Source organism: Plectropomus leopardus, chromosome 15 (assembly GCF_026936395.1).
Source record: "Plectropomus leopardus strain MGB_pleo_1.0 chromosome 15, ASM2693639v1, whole genome shotgun sequence".
Lineage (NCBI taxonomy): Eukaryota > Metazoa > Chordata > Actinopteri > Perciformes > Serranidae > Plectropomus > Plectropomus leopardus.
In genome coordinates this window covers 20,247,601-20,261,909 of record NC_142190.1, presented here as the reverse complement: position 1 = coordinate 20,261,909, position 14,309 = coordinate 20,247,601, and the positions used below count along the sequence as shown (strand labels likewise).

General features: G+C 40.0%; 1 protein-coding gene across 6 annotated transcripts in view; it reads right to left on the bottom strand.

Moving 5' to 3' along the window:
• The window catches only part of fryb (furry homolog b (Drosophila)), a 64,477-nt gene that overhangs the window by 9,697 nt on the left and 40,471 nt on the right, over positions 1 to 14,309 (bottom strand). For 4 of the 6 annotated variants that reach the window (XM_088088006.1, XM_088088003.1, XM_088088004.1 and 1 more), the window contains exons 35-55: positions 13,540 to 13,708; positions 13,345 to 13,435; positions 13,157 to 13,230; positions 11,266 to 11,416; positions 9,695 to 9,798; positions 7,946 to 8,037; positions 7,716 to 7,809; positions 7,302 to 7,521; positions 6,911 to 7,032; positions 6,425 to 6,612; positions 6,220 to 6,314; positions 5,915 to 6,113; positions 5,591 to 5,812; positions 4,399 to 4,597; positions 4,187 to 4,284; positions 3,270 to 3,440; positions 2,500 to 2,640; positions 2,194 to 2,379; positions 1,593 to 1,757; positions 594 to 668; positions 203 to 373 (exon numbers count right to left, since the gene is read on the bottom strand). In XM_088088006.1, the coding sequence (XP_087944132.1) occupies positions 203 to 373; positions 594 to 668; positions 1,593 to 1,757; positions 2,194 to 2,379; positions 2,500 to 2,640; positions 3,270 to 3,440; positions 4,187 to 4,284; positions 4,399 to 4,597; positions 5,591 to 5,812; positions 5,915 to 6,113; positions 6,220 to 6,314; positions 6,425 to 6,612; positions 6,911 to 7,032; positions 7,302 to 7,521; positions 7,716 to 7,809; positions 7,946 to 8,037; positions 9,695 to 9,798; positions 11,266 to 11,416; positions 13,157 to 13,230; positions 13,345 to 13,435; positions 13,540 to 13,708 (3,027 nt within the window). Of the gene's footprint in view, positions 1 to 202; positions 374 to 593; positions 669 to 1,592; positions 1,758 to 2,193; positions 2,380 to 2,499; positions 2,641 to 3,269; positions 3,441 to 4,186; positions 4,285 to 4,398; positions 4,598 to 5,590; positions 5,813 to 5,914; positions 6,114 to 6,219; positions 6,315 to 6,424; positions 6,613 to 6,910; positions 7,063 to 7,301; positions 7,522 to 7,715; positions 7,810 to 7,945; positions 8,038 to 9,694; positions 9,799 to 11,265; positions 11,417 to 13,156; positions 13,231 to 13,344; positions 13,436 to 13,539; positions 13,709 to 14,309 lie in introns of all 6 variants that reach the window. The other 2 variants (XM_088088001.1, XM_088088002.1) reach the window with 1 other exon arrangement.

The window sequence follows — 14,309 nt, the reverse complement described above, 5'->3', positions numbered from 1 at the left end:
ACACAGAGTTAGACAGAGAGAGAGACAAGGAGGAGGGACACACAACTACATTTCAAATATATTGATGCTAACGAAAGACAGGCGCATAAAATGAAACATTAAAGGTAAAAGGGAAGGAAGGGGACAGATACTTTCAAGTTAAAATCAAGTGACATAACTTAAAGTGGCCATGGGTAAAATACAGTGAAATAAGAAATCTCACCTCTCCGTCCTCCAGCTCCACGTCCAGGAAGTCAAAGTCCCTGAAAACCCTGAACTGCTGCTCGCTGGCCGTATCGTCTAGTGTGTCCTCTCTGGTTCCACCCTCCTCTGATGACACACCACTCTCCCGCACCTCCATCATGTCCAAGTCACCACATGATGAGAAGATCACCTGACGAGAAGGAACAAAAAAAATGTATTTTACATTCGTCACACAGCTGGTGAAGTTAACATAAAAATGACAACTTCCTCATAAATGAAAGAGATGTTATTTTCCTGAATATCTGGAAAGACAGCAAAAACAAAAGAAAAAACTTTACACACAAAAAAAACTTTACACAAGCACACAGTACAGGTAGAGTGTGGTAAACACGAGATGGGAGGTATCTTACAGATGGGTTCTTGGTGAGTCCAACCTCTTGTCCACAAAGAGATAAAACATTGACCAGCTTCTCTCTTGTTCTTTTCTGTATGTAGGAAAAAACAGAAATAAATCATAAAGAGAATAACCAAAGAGGGAACGGACATAAACTCGCCTCCTCCTTGGTAAACGAATAAATAACCAATAAATGAGTTGCGCTCAGTGCCCATTTACATAATATCCAAAATCTGACAAGTTGATTTTACTTAAAAAAATTAAGGAAACCGATTGCCTTGAAAAATTGAAGGATATATAACTGTTAATCTTAATTTATGTTAACTTACTTAAGTTTACTTATATTTTTATTTAATTTCCTTAATTTTGTGAAGATGTTACAACTTAAAAATGACAACTTAAATTGATCTTTTAGTTTGTTTTTTTCTCAGTTTTGCACAGTAGTCAGTCATATTTGTGTGTTGTTAAACATGTTAAGAAAAAAGAATTTGCAGGTCCCCAAACTACATCATTAGTAAAAATCCTAATTAGTGAAATTAACTAGTTAAGCACTAGTAGATTTCACTTGTCATTTCTAAGTTGTAACAACTTCAACAAATTAAGCAAATTTCAAGTAAACTTAACACTTAGATATAAAGTAAACATAATTTAGAATTTATAGTAATATTTAATTTCCTTTTTCAAGGCAATCTGTTTCAAAGATTAGTTTCAGTTAGATCAACTTGTCAGATTTTACAGTGCATGGTTTTGCTTGCGCTGCCAAATTAAGGTGAGCACCTACAGGAAATTTTAACACTGAGGTCAAAACAAAGAAGAGTGGTGTGAGCCAGTATGTCATTAGACATATTAAGTGGTGGCAATTCTGATAGTTGCAGTAGTCATAATATTACAGTGTGACTGTTTGTTACAGCAGTATTAAAGACTTACAGTTAGAGCTACAGAAAGACATGTACATTAACCGTGAGAACTGAATATTTTGATGTGGTGATATCTTGATAAAAGAGTCTAACTTTACCTGTGAGGACTGTGGTCGCCTCCAGCTGACGGGCACCAGGATGGTGTTGGAGTTGGATCCAGAGGAGGTGGAGGAAGTACTGCGGGTTACAGCCATGGCTCTGGCCTTTCCCTCTCTGACCCCTGAACCCTGGAGCTCATCGAACCTGCGCCCAATCACTGGAGTCTGTAAAGAAAAACAGAGGCTGGCTTTTCTGAAAATGTTTCAGTGGGTTTTTTTGACTGCAGTGAAAATATTGATTTTGAAAGGCTTATGCCAGCAAATATGGATTAAAACAGTATATTTCGTTAGATAAAAATATGTTGTAAAGTTTTGAAATTATTGCATCAATCTTTTTTCATTAAGTTAGATTTTGGGACTTTGTGATGTTCTTTTTGGAAATGTTAGGATAACATAACTAATCCTACAAATAGTGCTATATTAATAATATTGGTGTAGCTTTAACTTTATTTGCAACTGTGCAAAAATATCAGGATTAAACGAATGGACAGACATTGAAAATAAACAAAATAAACTGTGCAGCATTTGAATTTAGAATTTTTAGTTTTTTCTGTACTGTTAGTGTAAGTGGGTAGTGGGACAGAAGGTGTTGTTTCTTCACCTCAGAGATGTCAAAGGTGAAGTCCAGTGTTTTTCCAGGCAGAGCTTTGGATGAGCCGTCCCACACCCTGCTGACCTCTAGGTTGGACAGGTCACCCTGTGAGTGGCCGTACACCGGATGAACCAGGCTCGCAGAGCGTGATACTACCAGCTTCAAGATGTTTAAGGCATCCTTCCAGTGAACCGTCTATGGAATCACAAACACAGTATGCAGTATAGAAGACAGTATAAAAGTATACAAGAGACAGCAATGTCATTTTATATCACATAATAATACGCTTCAGCTTCAGTACTGTAGGAGGGTTACCTGAACAAACTTCTCAATGGTCTTTGTGACATCAGCGTTGAACTGTTTGACTTGTACAGCAGTCAGGTCCATGTGGCTGAGCAGACAGTAGATGATCTGGAGGAGAGACTGTTGCATACTGGGAAGGCCCTTATCCAGCAGCTGAGAGGTGGAGAGACATTCAATGAATGACAAAGCATGCAAATTCAGCACTTTCCAGCAAAATATAAACACGAGTCCACTCTCAAACACTGTCCACTTTGACCAAAACTACACACCAAACTTGCTTTCCGTTAATGCAATAAGTTGTACTTATAATACATCCTTGTACAGGGTTCCCACAGATTAAAGCAAGTTAGATTTAAGACATTTTAAAACTCTTGTAATGCCAAGAAAACAAAAAAAAACCAACAAAAAAACAAAAACCCCACAAACTGACATCAGTTACTTACAGTTAATGACAATTTGTTCCAGAATATTTATTTCATCATGACCTACTTCAAATGCTGAAAATAGCTTGGTTTGCGTTGAAGAAAGCTCTATTATTTGTCCTTTGATTGGATCATGTTGTAAATGTATGTGAGCGCTGTTAGTTCCTCTAACTTGATCTGAGTTGCATTAAATTATATGAATGATTAAAAAATAGATATTACCAACTTTTGAGATCTCATGATGAAAAAATTTAAAAAAGTAATAGTAATATCTTCCTCCTGATGTCTTTGCTTTTTTAACACTTTTGAAAGATTGATTTAAGACATTTTAATATACAATGCATATTTATCAGCACTTACCTCGGCCATATAGGTGACCATGTTGAGCGTGATGTCGGAGAAAGCTTCATGGAGGTAGCGGCAAACCACACTGACCCAGGAGAAAGGGTCCCGCGTGTAGGAACGTGTCTTATAGAGAGTCATCACGTGGGCCAGATGGGACAGCTTTGTGTTCTTCTCCACCAAACACACCTGAGAGAGGGAATGAGAGACCTCTTACTTGCCTTTTCTGTGCATGTTCATGTGTGTTTGGACACTATTTCGGAAGGTTTTTACCTTAAAACAAAAAAGACATACAAATGTAATTTAGTAACCCACATATTTACAAATGATGCAACAGTGACATGTTGACATGTCAGCCAGAATTACTAAACAACAGATCAAATACCTTCATCCCACCCGAGCCTCCCAGCATAATAGAAAACAAGTAAGAAGTAAATAATTAAAACAAAACAAAACAAAAAGGAGAAGGTAAGTAAAAAAACAACCTAAGTCCAGACATAATTATAGTGTTATATCCAGTGTGCAGTTCTTAAGATGTGAGATGATTGGCTGCCAGGCCTTATAAAATGTATCAGTAGATCCTCTCAGAGTGGATCTAACTTTCTCTAGTTGCAAAATTTGCATTACATCTCCATTTTAGTGAGTGTGGGTGGGCGGTGTCTTAACCTTCCGCTTAAGAAGAATGAAATGTCTAGCAATTAGAGATGTGAAAGTGCACTTAATTTAGATTTTGGAAAGTTAGCTTCTTCAGCGACTATTCCATATGAGGAGTGGACCTTAATCAGAATTGAATCTCATGTGTCCTCATCTATTTGTAATTCTAGGCCTTCTTCCCATGGGCCTTTAATTATGAAAAGTGTGTGTTTAAAAAATACCCAACTTGCTTAATAGCTCATGAAGCCTAAAGAAAACTGAAGTAAAGAATTTGACCGTACCTGTGCGATCCTCTCTGCACTCTCCTTACAAAACTGAGTCGGGTGGCCAAAGTGCTGCACCAAGTGAGGCAGCAGACACAGCACATTCAAAGGGAAACCTGCACAGAGAGAAGAGGTTGAACTTCTGACAGTACAAATGAAAACTGCTGCCTTGTTTGCTTTGAGCTAATATAATAATACAGATGAAAATGACCTTGTTCATCAGTACCTACCTATAGACTGTGAGCTGTCAACAACTGGCACCCGGGAGACCGGTGTGAGCTGGCAGAAGAGCTGTAAGGTGAGGTCAGATGTGGCCTGGGATGTAAAACCCTTCAACAACAGCTGCTGGATTCCAGAGAACCCGCTCCACCTCAGCTGAGCCTGCAGCTTCTCAAGGCGCTCCCGGTTCTCTGCTCGGTCTAAGGGCACCTGGGAAATAAGAGTTTGGTTTAACTGAAACTGGAAGTTGACTGTAGTATATAGTTTTCTCTTGAAATGCATTCTGACAGCCTGAGGGATTTTTTTTATTTTTTACAGGCAGATGCTCTTAAGTCTGCACAGTGTTGATTCTAAGGAATCCCTTTATACTCATAACAAAGGAAGTTTTCATTTGAAATTATAACAAACAGTACAATTTTTAACCCTAACACTGACTTCACATTGGACATGGAACAGTCGCGAAGTGCACCAATTTTCTATGGAGCGCTGACCACTTGCTTTCGGTTTCCACGTTGAGAAGTCAGACCGTTTGCACTGGACATGCTCATGATCTGCAGCGACAGTTTCGGCATCTGGCCTATTTTTTCTGTTAGCCACGAGCAAATCAGACGGGAAAAAAATACTCAATAGTTTATTATGAATGACATAAATCCTATAAAAGATGAATGATTAAATCATGATAAATGATAAAATATGCATCCACTGCTTCCACAATGCTTGTCAGCTGTGTCTACAGTGAGAAAGATGTGCAGACACACAGAGACAGACAGGCACACAGCAATGCGCACGCGCGCACACACACACGCACGCACACACACACGCACGCACGCACGCACCCACATTCCGACACAATCACGCAGCCAGAGACACACAAACAAGCAGAGACAGAGCTCTCTGTTTCATTAGAAAGGAGCAGAGAAGGAGAATTGCTGCTGACTGGAGGAGAAATGCGCTCCTGGAGTGAATAGCCAGGCGACTGGTGACGGACAGCTGCACGACAATTAACATATCAGGGATCTCCCACATCCAGTGTGAACCACGCGTAATAGCAGGAGTGTGAGAATCTTAGGATGGCTACGTTTTTCTAGTTGGTAATAAGGAGCAGCACCTTCAGACATTGCTTACACTTGTCTGCTTCTTGTCTTAACGTTTGTGCAAACTTTTTCTACTATTGCATAACTGAGCATGTTTCATCTTATCTACCTTTGATAGCAACTTGTGAACGAGGCGAAGCGACATCTGATACTCAAACTCAAAGTCTGACTCCATGAGGGACACCGCCACCCAAAAGACTGTGGCTAGTATTGTTGAAGGATGAGAAACATGGGCAGGATCTGATAGAACACTGGGATCAATACGATTGGTTGATGATGTGCAGGAGCCGGGGGTTCTTCCTGTCCGGGTGAGGCCATGACTGTTGCAGGCCTGTGGATTGAAAATAAATATACAGCACTAAATTATTGAGATGCACAACAAGTCTGCTCCAGTATTAAGGAGTCATACTAAATAAGAATTGTCCTCTCTTGCCTGTATGCGATCCAGAGTTGCGCTGCGAGGAGGATCGCTCGACTGGTGGCCGCACTCGCCGAACTTCTTGGGGACCGAGTATGAGCGCTGATGGCGTTGTGACGACAGACCAACAAATCCCGGGCCGGGGAAGTTCAGCTGACCTGTGCTCTTTCTGTTCATTAGTTTGTCACTAGTCACAAAGTCTGGTGAGGACGTCCTGCGAATCAAACAGTCAAAATGAATGGACTTGCATATGGTGTCCTTGTATCAAGGAGTTCAGGCAGCATAAAGGCTGGTTACATTCTGATAAAGAAGAGGCCTACCTGGTTAGTGCTGCCATAAGGTCGCTGTTTTTCAGACACTCTGCCAGATTCACCACCACTGACTCTAGGGTCAACAACACCTCCATCACATAGCCCTGAAACACACCGACATACATTCACATTTGCAGGGTAAAGAGGGTGTTGAGTGCAGCAATAATTTTCTAATTAATTGCGTCTAACCTGACAATCTCTAACTCTCTCTCACCTGCACCTCGTCTCCATGTTCTCCCACAACCTCGACGAGGCGTGAGACCAAGTCAGAAACAGCATGGTTGTTGATCGGCTGTTTCAGGGCTCTAAAGATCTGAAAAGAGCGCCCAGCATAGTGACGTGAGGAGCTGCACAGCGCCGTCTGTAGGGCCACGTCGCTCAGCTGTTGCTCCAGGTGGAAGTCTGTTTAAACAGATGGGAACAAAGACACATAAAGATATGCACAAACACATTTGCAGGCTTGTTTGGAGATAAAGGTTATTGCTTTTAACAATAAGATGTAATTGTTGAGACTTTATTTTGCATTGTGTATCAATGTTTTGGATTTGCATTAATTCTGATAGATTGCCTCATGTCAGAACACAAAAGGGAGCTGTAAAGAAATCATTTAAAAATGGAATATGGATTTTCAGAAACAGTGCACATGAATCATCACGTATTATAATTGAGAGACGTGGCATTAACTTGAGTGGTTTCTCACCTGACTTGGACTCCTTGAAGACGGAGATGACGTGGCGCAAGAAGTTGGAGAGCTGCTCCGTGCTTTTGGAGTTGGGGTTCTTTGGTGTGATGTCCTCGTGCACCCACAGCGGCCCAAAGGCTCTGAGCAACGACAACACAGTACTCCAGGCACTGTATACCCACCACCAGTAGCACCACATACAGGTTACACAAGCACTTAAACATGAGATCAGTCACACAGCGTGCACTTCCGTGAGATTATGGCGCACGCGCATGCGCGCACACACACACACACACACACACACACACACACACACACACACACGCGCGCACTTCACAAACACACCTGCTTGGACAACTCCTGAAATTTCCTGGAAGGAAAAGCAAAACTTCACTGGGGGTGTGCATACCTGGTGGAGAGGAACTCGATGAGTTTGTTTGTCTTCTCGTCGGTTTCATTGGTCGTATCCTCAAGGTCCTCCAGGTCATCAGGTGTCACGAGGGGCAAATTTCCAACACTGCCTGCAGTACTGCCACCACCCAGACTGGCAGAGGAGGAGTTGGAGGTGGAGCTGAGGCCGGAGTCTGCTACTGGAGACGCCTGCCACTCCCGCAGGAAGTCTGGTGCATCTAAAGAAACATTATAATAGAGTAAAAACGATTAAGTGTACCCAGCAGGTTTATCATATTATCACGTACTGTACTGTGTCAGTATGATTTTATCAGTTCCTCCATGTGAAAACTGATCAAACAATCATGTATTTGTACTGGCAAATTTCACAGGAATAATACATGTGTATGCATGGTGTGTATTTTCTACTTACGAGACTGCTGGTACTCAGTGTGATAGCTGGACTTAATGGTGAGAGTCTTGTTGTCACTGATCTCTCTTGTCAGCATCAGAACTGAGGCTATTACCTGAAGACAAAAAGGAGGATTTTTCAGTGGCTAAAGGCAATCTTTTTTGGCTGAATTAGTTTTCATTGCTACTCTATGCAATGCTGTTTCAGGCTAATATGAACAATAATAACAAGAATTAGGATCCTACTCTGACCTGGAAGTTGTTGTTGCAGGAGAGAGCAATGAGGAGGTGCAGAAGGAGACGTTTGCTGTGTTCATAGACCTCTGGTCTGTAGTGGTCCAGACCTGGCAATTAAAATACACATTGAGTAAGACGATGGCATGATTAAAATCACAATACTATAACAAACAGGTACAGATACATACAAAGAACGAGAGAAACACAGCAGCACAGTGTTTTTTTTTATTGGCTTGTATTGATGCTGACCAGAGAAAAAGAATGCAAACAGACCAGACACTCCCACTCAAATCAAAATAGTTGGATGGTCAGAGCGCCATTTTTATGTGTGTATGAAACATTACAACATGGATTCTTAGACAACGTCATGCACACAGTGACACAGATTGTAAGACAATGAACAACCTGAAGGATGCTGAATATGCAGAGTACATAATAACATATTTGTGCACAGCTGACAGGGTTGGTATGTGTCTAGATGTTAGATAATACAGTCTTGGTGAGAAAAGCAGGCCCTGGGGAATGTGTCAGCGTCTCCTGTAACTCAAGAGAACAGTCTGACCTGACATGCACGTCTGTGAGGGATGGAGATAAAACCTCAAGCTGTCACGCTACCAGCAAATCATACGTCACAGAAAATACCTGCACACCTGACGAGTTATTTTTGTGTCGATGTGTTTGTGTGTCAACACCCTTTTGGGCAGGATGGTTATGATGATTTTTGATCTTATCTTATTTAATCTTTTTCAGCTAGCCGCTAAACTTGTTCAAGATTAAGGTAGACCATGTCTGCGGTGGTTCAAATAATTTCCTTCCCTAACCACTTTCTCCCTAACCTCCAGAGAAAACGTCACAAGGTCAAGGAAAGATGTGAAGGAGAATTCATAAGGATTCAAAAAGACGATCGCGGTGTTTAGAGAATCCGACTGCACTTCTCCTCGGCTCTTTGAGGATGCGACAGCGAATGTTATTGACGTTGGTCTGCTGTGATTAAACTACAATGTTCACCATGATGGACTACAAAAAATGCATTTTCACTGGATTGGTTTTTATGCAGAAAAGAGTTTTTATTGTAATTGATTTGTGTTTTCTTTTAAAAACCCTTGTGTTCTGGTTAATGTGCTGATTATGATCTTATAGACTACAGAGTATTGTCACTCTGGTTACAGAGGTATAATCATATGAAATATTTTCCCTAGAAGCTCTATTAGAGAGAACAGTCAATAGTAAATATTAAATAATAAAACACATAAAAATAATAACAAAATGAGCCAATAACAAATGTGTTTTTTTAAATATATAGCCTAAAATCTGGGCAAAGATCTGATCAGAAGCCTGCGTATATAAAAGCTTAAGAAGCAGCACACAGCTCAGTAAACAGCTCCATGTTGACGTGATCGTGTTGTGAAGTTGTTTTGGCTCATACAGACTGTGGATGTGTAATGTATTGAAACAGCTGATTCCCCAAATAGCGGCCGAATTTGCTCGTCACTTTAAAATTTGTCGCCGCAAAGAATTGTAGGACGGATTATCTCCCCTCCTTTGGTAAAGGATGCTCCAGTGTATTTTATGCTAAAGGAGATTATAAAGGAAGCATTGTTGCATCTTTCCTTAATATTAAGAGAATTCAAACAGCTCTGAGCACAGCAGCCACTCAGGTACTTCCAGGTTATCTCACTCAGTTAGGAACCTTCCTAAGCAAAAAGAGGTATCCGACTGCAGCCCATATTTAATTATGAGTATGTATATGTTGTGTGAACCTACCCAAGAAGAGGGCGTGTAGCAGCAGAGGCAGGTGTAACGCCCAGTCTTCTCTCACGCTGTGGTCCACCACCATTTCAGTCATGAAGATCACTGCAATGTTACACCTGAGAAACACACACATACAAATCTAGTGAGTGTGCAAAATATCAAACATGGTTGCCCTTCTTCAGGCTGTGGGGTGGTGTGCTGAATGTGACCATCCAAGCCATGAGACATCAGTTAGTCCACATGTACAGTAGTGTCCTGGAGAAATTATCCTGAATTTTTAGATCTGACAACATGTTGGTTCTGTTTTTAAGAATAAAGGGTCAATAAGAATCATATCCTTCAATCAAATTAGGGCTGCTTCCAATTGATTCTCAGTCTGACGACGATTTAGCCTGTGGGGGAGATGTCAAATATTTCGGGGGTTCTTGTGTGGCCAGTTGATATCGCCAAGATTTCCTCCTCTTTGCACCAGTCGCTGTTTACAGTCCAGTTTGCAACTTAGGTTGTAGGTTTTTAAGGTCCAGAAGACATTTAGGTTATTCTCCAAAAACATATATTTGCATATAACTCCAGATCATTTTTAAATAAAGTTCCTAAAGAAATACATCACTGTTAGATGATAGCTGATGGGTTTCCGACATTGCATTTTGGTCAGTGTGTTCCATCTCTTTTACTCTCACACACAGATAGCTGATCTGCAGACAACAAAAGCCCTCTAAAATGTGACTAGTCAACACTACCTGGACTACAAAGCCAGAAGAGTGATTATGCATTCATATGCCTATATACTGTATGTCACTAGAGATTACTGCTGCTAATGATAATTATTTCTATAGTTTGATAATCTTCTTTTTTTGGTCCATAACATCTTAAAAAACCCACAATTTCCTAGAGTGAAAGTCAGCATCTTCAAGTTGCTTTTTCTCCAACAAGCTCAACACAAATCAATGTAAAAGAAAAATGTTTTGATTTATTTTTAGTAGCTTTGCTCCTTAAACTTTGGTCAGGATCTGTCTAAGCAAGTGAAGGAATGTACTTGAAACAACTGAGTGAAATAAGTGACTTCCAGGATGTGTTTTTTAAGCAGATGTAGATATATTCTAGAAATGCGCCTTGTGTATACATTGCAGCTGGAACTTCGAGGCTTCTCTTAGTGCTGAAAGATAATTAACAAGACAAACTGCAGATACAGAAACTGTATTTTCGTGCATAAATACACTAATTCATGTAATATAAACAGTCTGCTGCCATTTAATGATTTGTAAATACATGCATCATAAATAACTTGAATCTCATTTTCATCTCATCTTTAGTGATAACGTCGTGAGAGAGATAGCGAAGATAAATCAATAAATCCCTTCAAATGTTCACTGTCTAAATAGCAGAGACAGAGCGAGCTGGCTGAGTTTCAGTCTGTGCTGACGTTTATCTGGCCATCTGTGAGTGTGTAACTAGTTTGTGTGAGAGATATCTTGCTTTGCTGACTGCTAATGCGTTGCTGAATGTAACATCACTGTTCCTCTGCCATGTGTATGACTTCTCAGGTCGTAGATTGCTTGTACAGTGTGTGTCCGCGAGTGTACCTGTGCAGTGGTCCTCTTGGTGTGATGGTTTCTGGGAGGTAGTCAACCAGAGGAGCCCAGCAGCCTCCATTAACAGGCATGGGTAACGGCTGAGGGTGGTTGGTCTCCAGAACACCCAGTAGCCAACCAGCATATGGCGGAAGAGGATCAGCTGCAGAAACAGACCAATCCCAAGATTACGCCAATAAAAAAAAAGCTTGAAACATATCCATACATACGAGGCTCTCTTGCTGATCTTTGATGATATCAATTCACAAACCGTAGACCCTAAAGCACAAAAAAAGTTCTCTCATAAGAAAATCAAAGCTGTGACAAACAGCTAATGTGACAAGTCACTTACAAACATGGCAGCTTGTTCAAAATGTGTGGAATTTCAAACATGAGCAAAGTCACAGTCCAGGTATTTCAACAACAAAGTGGTTTCCTCAGCAGGTTTGTGGTTTTTAATGCTGTAATTTACCAATTTACTAATACAATAACACATTTTATCATCTAAGGACAAATCTAAAATTACAAAATATATTGAATTAAAATAAGAGAGAGACAATTGGAAGCAGAATCTATCAAAATACAGAGATTATGATTAGAAATTAGAGTAAGTGCGGCTCAATGAAAGTCTGTTTTGTTTTGCTTAAAGGAAAGGTTTGACATTTTAGGGAACACAGTCGGCTTATTCACCTTCTTGTCAAGAGTTAATGAGAAGATGACATCACTCCCATATCTGTACATCATAACAACCTCAATAATAACGCTGAGAGATTTTCAAGGTTTTATTGCTTATCTTATTGTTAAATTAAATAATTAAATGTTAAATAATTAAATTTATATATCCATGTGCTCTTTGTTTCTAGTTATTTCTCTATTTATTGTATGTACCTCAGCATTATTAAAAATGACAGTTCTCCGTCTAACTGTTTTCCAAGGTGTAAAATAAAATAAATGAATGAATGAATTTTTACGATAAATATGAAACAGCTGGCTCACTGTACAAATTAACATGTAATATCTGACTTGATTAGTGAAAAAAATGGCAATTTGCCATTTTGTAGGCAGTTGCTAGACATCGGAGACTTACTGGTTACTGGTCCCGAAATAGTTTGACACATAACCAAACCAACATTATGTCATTTGAGGCAAATATTTCCAAAAAGCTGAACTATTTTAAAAGGGAAACATACATACCGGGGCAGATATTTTATTCTACAAATGCTTGAAAACATAGAACAGTCCCTAATTGTCATGATTTAGTGTAAAATAACTATCATGTATAACTTTGGCGTGATGAAAGTGTCCCTTGCTCACACATGAAAGGCCCAGCATTTGAAAAATGGACCCGCCCTTGTACTTGGCTGGTGACAGCACTGCTTAGTCACACAGGACTTCCAGCAGTGGACTCACGCCTGGAAGCCTCCCAGCACAGATTTCTCGCTAAAGATAGACCAAGTACCATCAGTGTGGTTGAGGTTAAATCAGTGTTTCTGTGTCAAAGGGACAGTGATGTGCCACTGCTCATGCCTAAATAACATGCCTGATACACAATTAAACCACAAACCACAAATATTTAACACTGTGAATGAGAAACACAAGTTTTAATCCGCAGATTAGCTGTGTTTATTCAGGTATTGATCCCTGCTGCACAGTAGCTTCACCTTAAACCTGTTTACTGTCACTCTGTGTATTCATGCCTGTATGGGGTCGATTAGGGACAATTAGCATGAAAGGTTAAGGAGGCGAACAGTATGTACTGACAAGTGACAGGAAGAATCAGTGTCCTGAAGCTCTTTCAAATAACAGACAGCTGTGAGTCCCCTGTGGGCTGTGTTTGTGAGTACACATTGTACAAGTGAAGCACGTTTGTACGTTAATGCTCATGAGAACCAAAACAACTTACTCTTTTCATCCTCGTAGGAGCCTCCGGAGCTGTTGCTGTAGCGAGACTCCAGTCTGTTGTGAGCCCTGGCCCTGCTGGAAAAAAAACCACGACATTAAAAGTTAAAAAAACAGTTTGTGACTTAATTTGTGACTGAGAAGTCTGAAAGTCTTTTATCAATATCACATATATAATGTATTAATACTGACCGCTCTTCACTCTCTCTGACCAGCTTACTCTCATCTGTGTCTCCCAGGTTATCCTGACCAGCCACCACAGTGTTACTGCTGGACGTCGTGCCTAAACATAAGACATTTCAGATTTAATCCTCAGAAATACAGTCACATAAAAAAGCGCTAAGTTAAAAGTCAGTGTTGAGATGAAAACGCAGCCTCTTCTCTCACCTGTCTGTGAGGTAGAGGCTTTGTTGCTGGCTGCAAAGCGGTAGAAGGGAGGGTTGTCACAATGCAGGACAACAGGGTTGACTGGGTCAGTCTGCTGCAGCTCAAACAGGAGCTCCTCCATAGTCTGGATGGTGTTGTTGCGACACAGGTAGATCACCACCTTCTTGATCTGAAACAGAAAGGAATACATGCGGTATAAATTGGTTTGCCTCACATAACCCTGCAGTCAAAAAATAAAAACATGAACTGAGTTTAAAGCTTTCAATAACACGACACAACGATGGCTTAAACAAATCTGAGAACACTGAGATATGTGGGTTTACATGGTTTGCATTTTTTTTCTTTCCTTTTTGTTGTTGCTAGTCATTGTTTTCAGTCATTGCTCCTAATTGTGGATTTAGTCACTGTTGTTTCAATTCTTGTTTGTCAATGTTTGTTTTATCGTTAGTCTCCTTCTCATGTATTAGAGTGTCAAATTAAGTGTTTCATTCTACAAAATCCGAACCAGGGTCAGGTCTGCAAATTAGCTATGGCTAAAACATGTATATACATTGTATCATTTGAATTTTATTTAACTGTTACAAAACCTACATACACCATCCCTGCTGAATAAATAAATACATTAAAAAACGTCTTATAATAATAAAGAATTATATAGGACCCAGTATCTTTGTGGCAATCATTTGCATTTCATTATATTTGACATTATTTAACTTATAAATTACTTAGAAAACTGCTAGCTTTAAAGATATAATACTTAACTTTTCTGC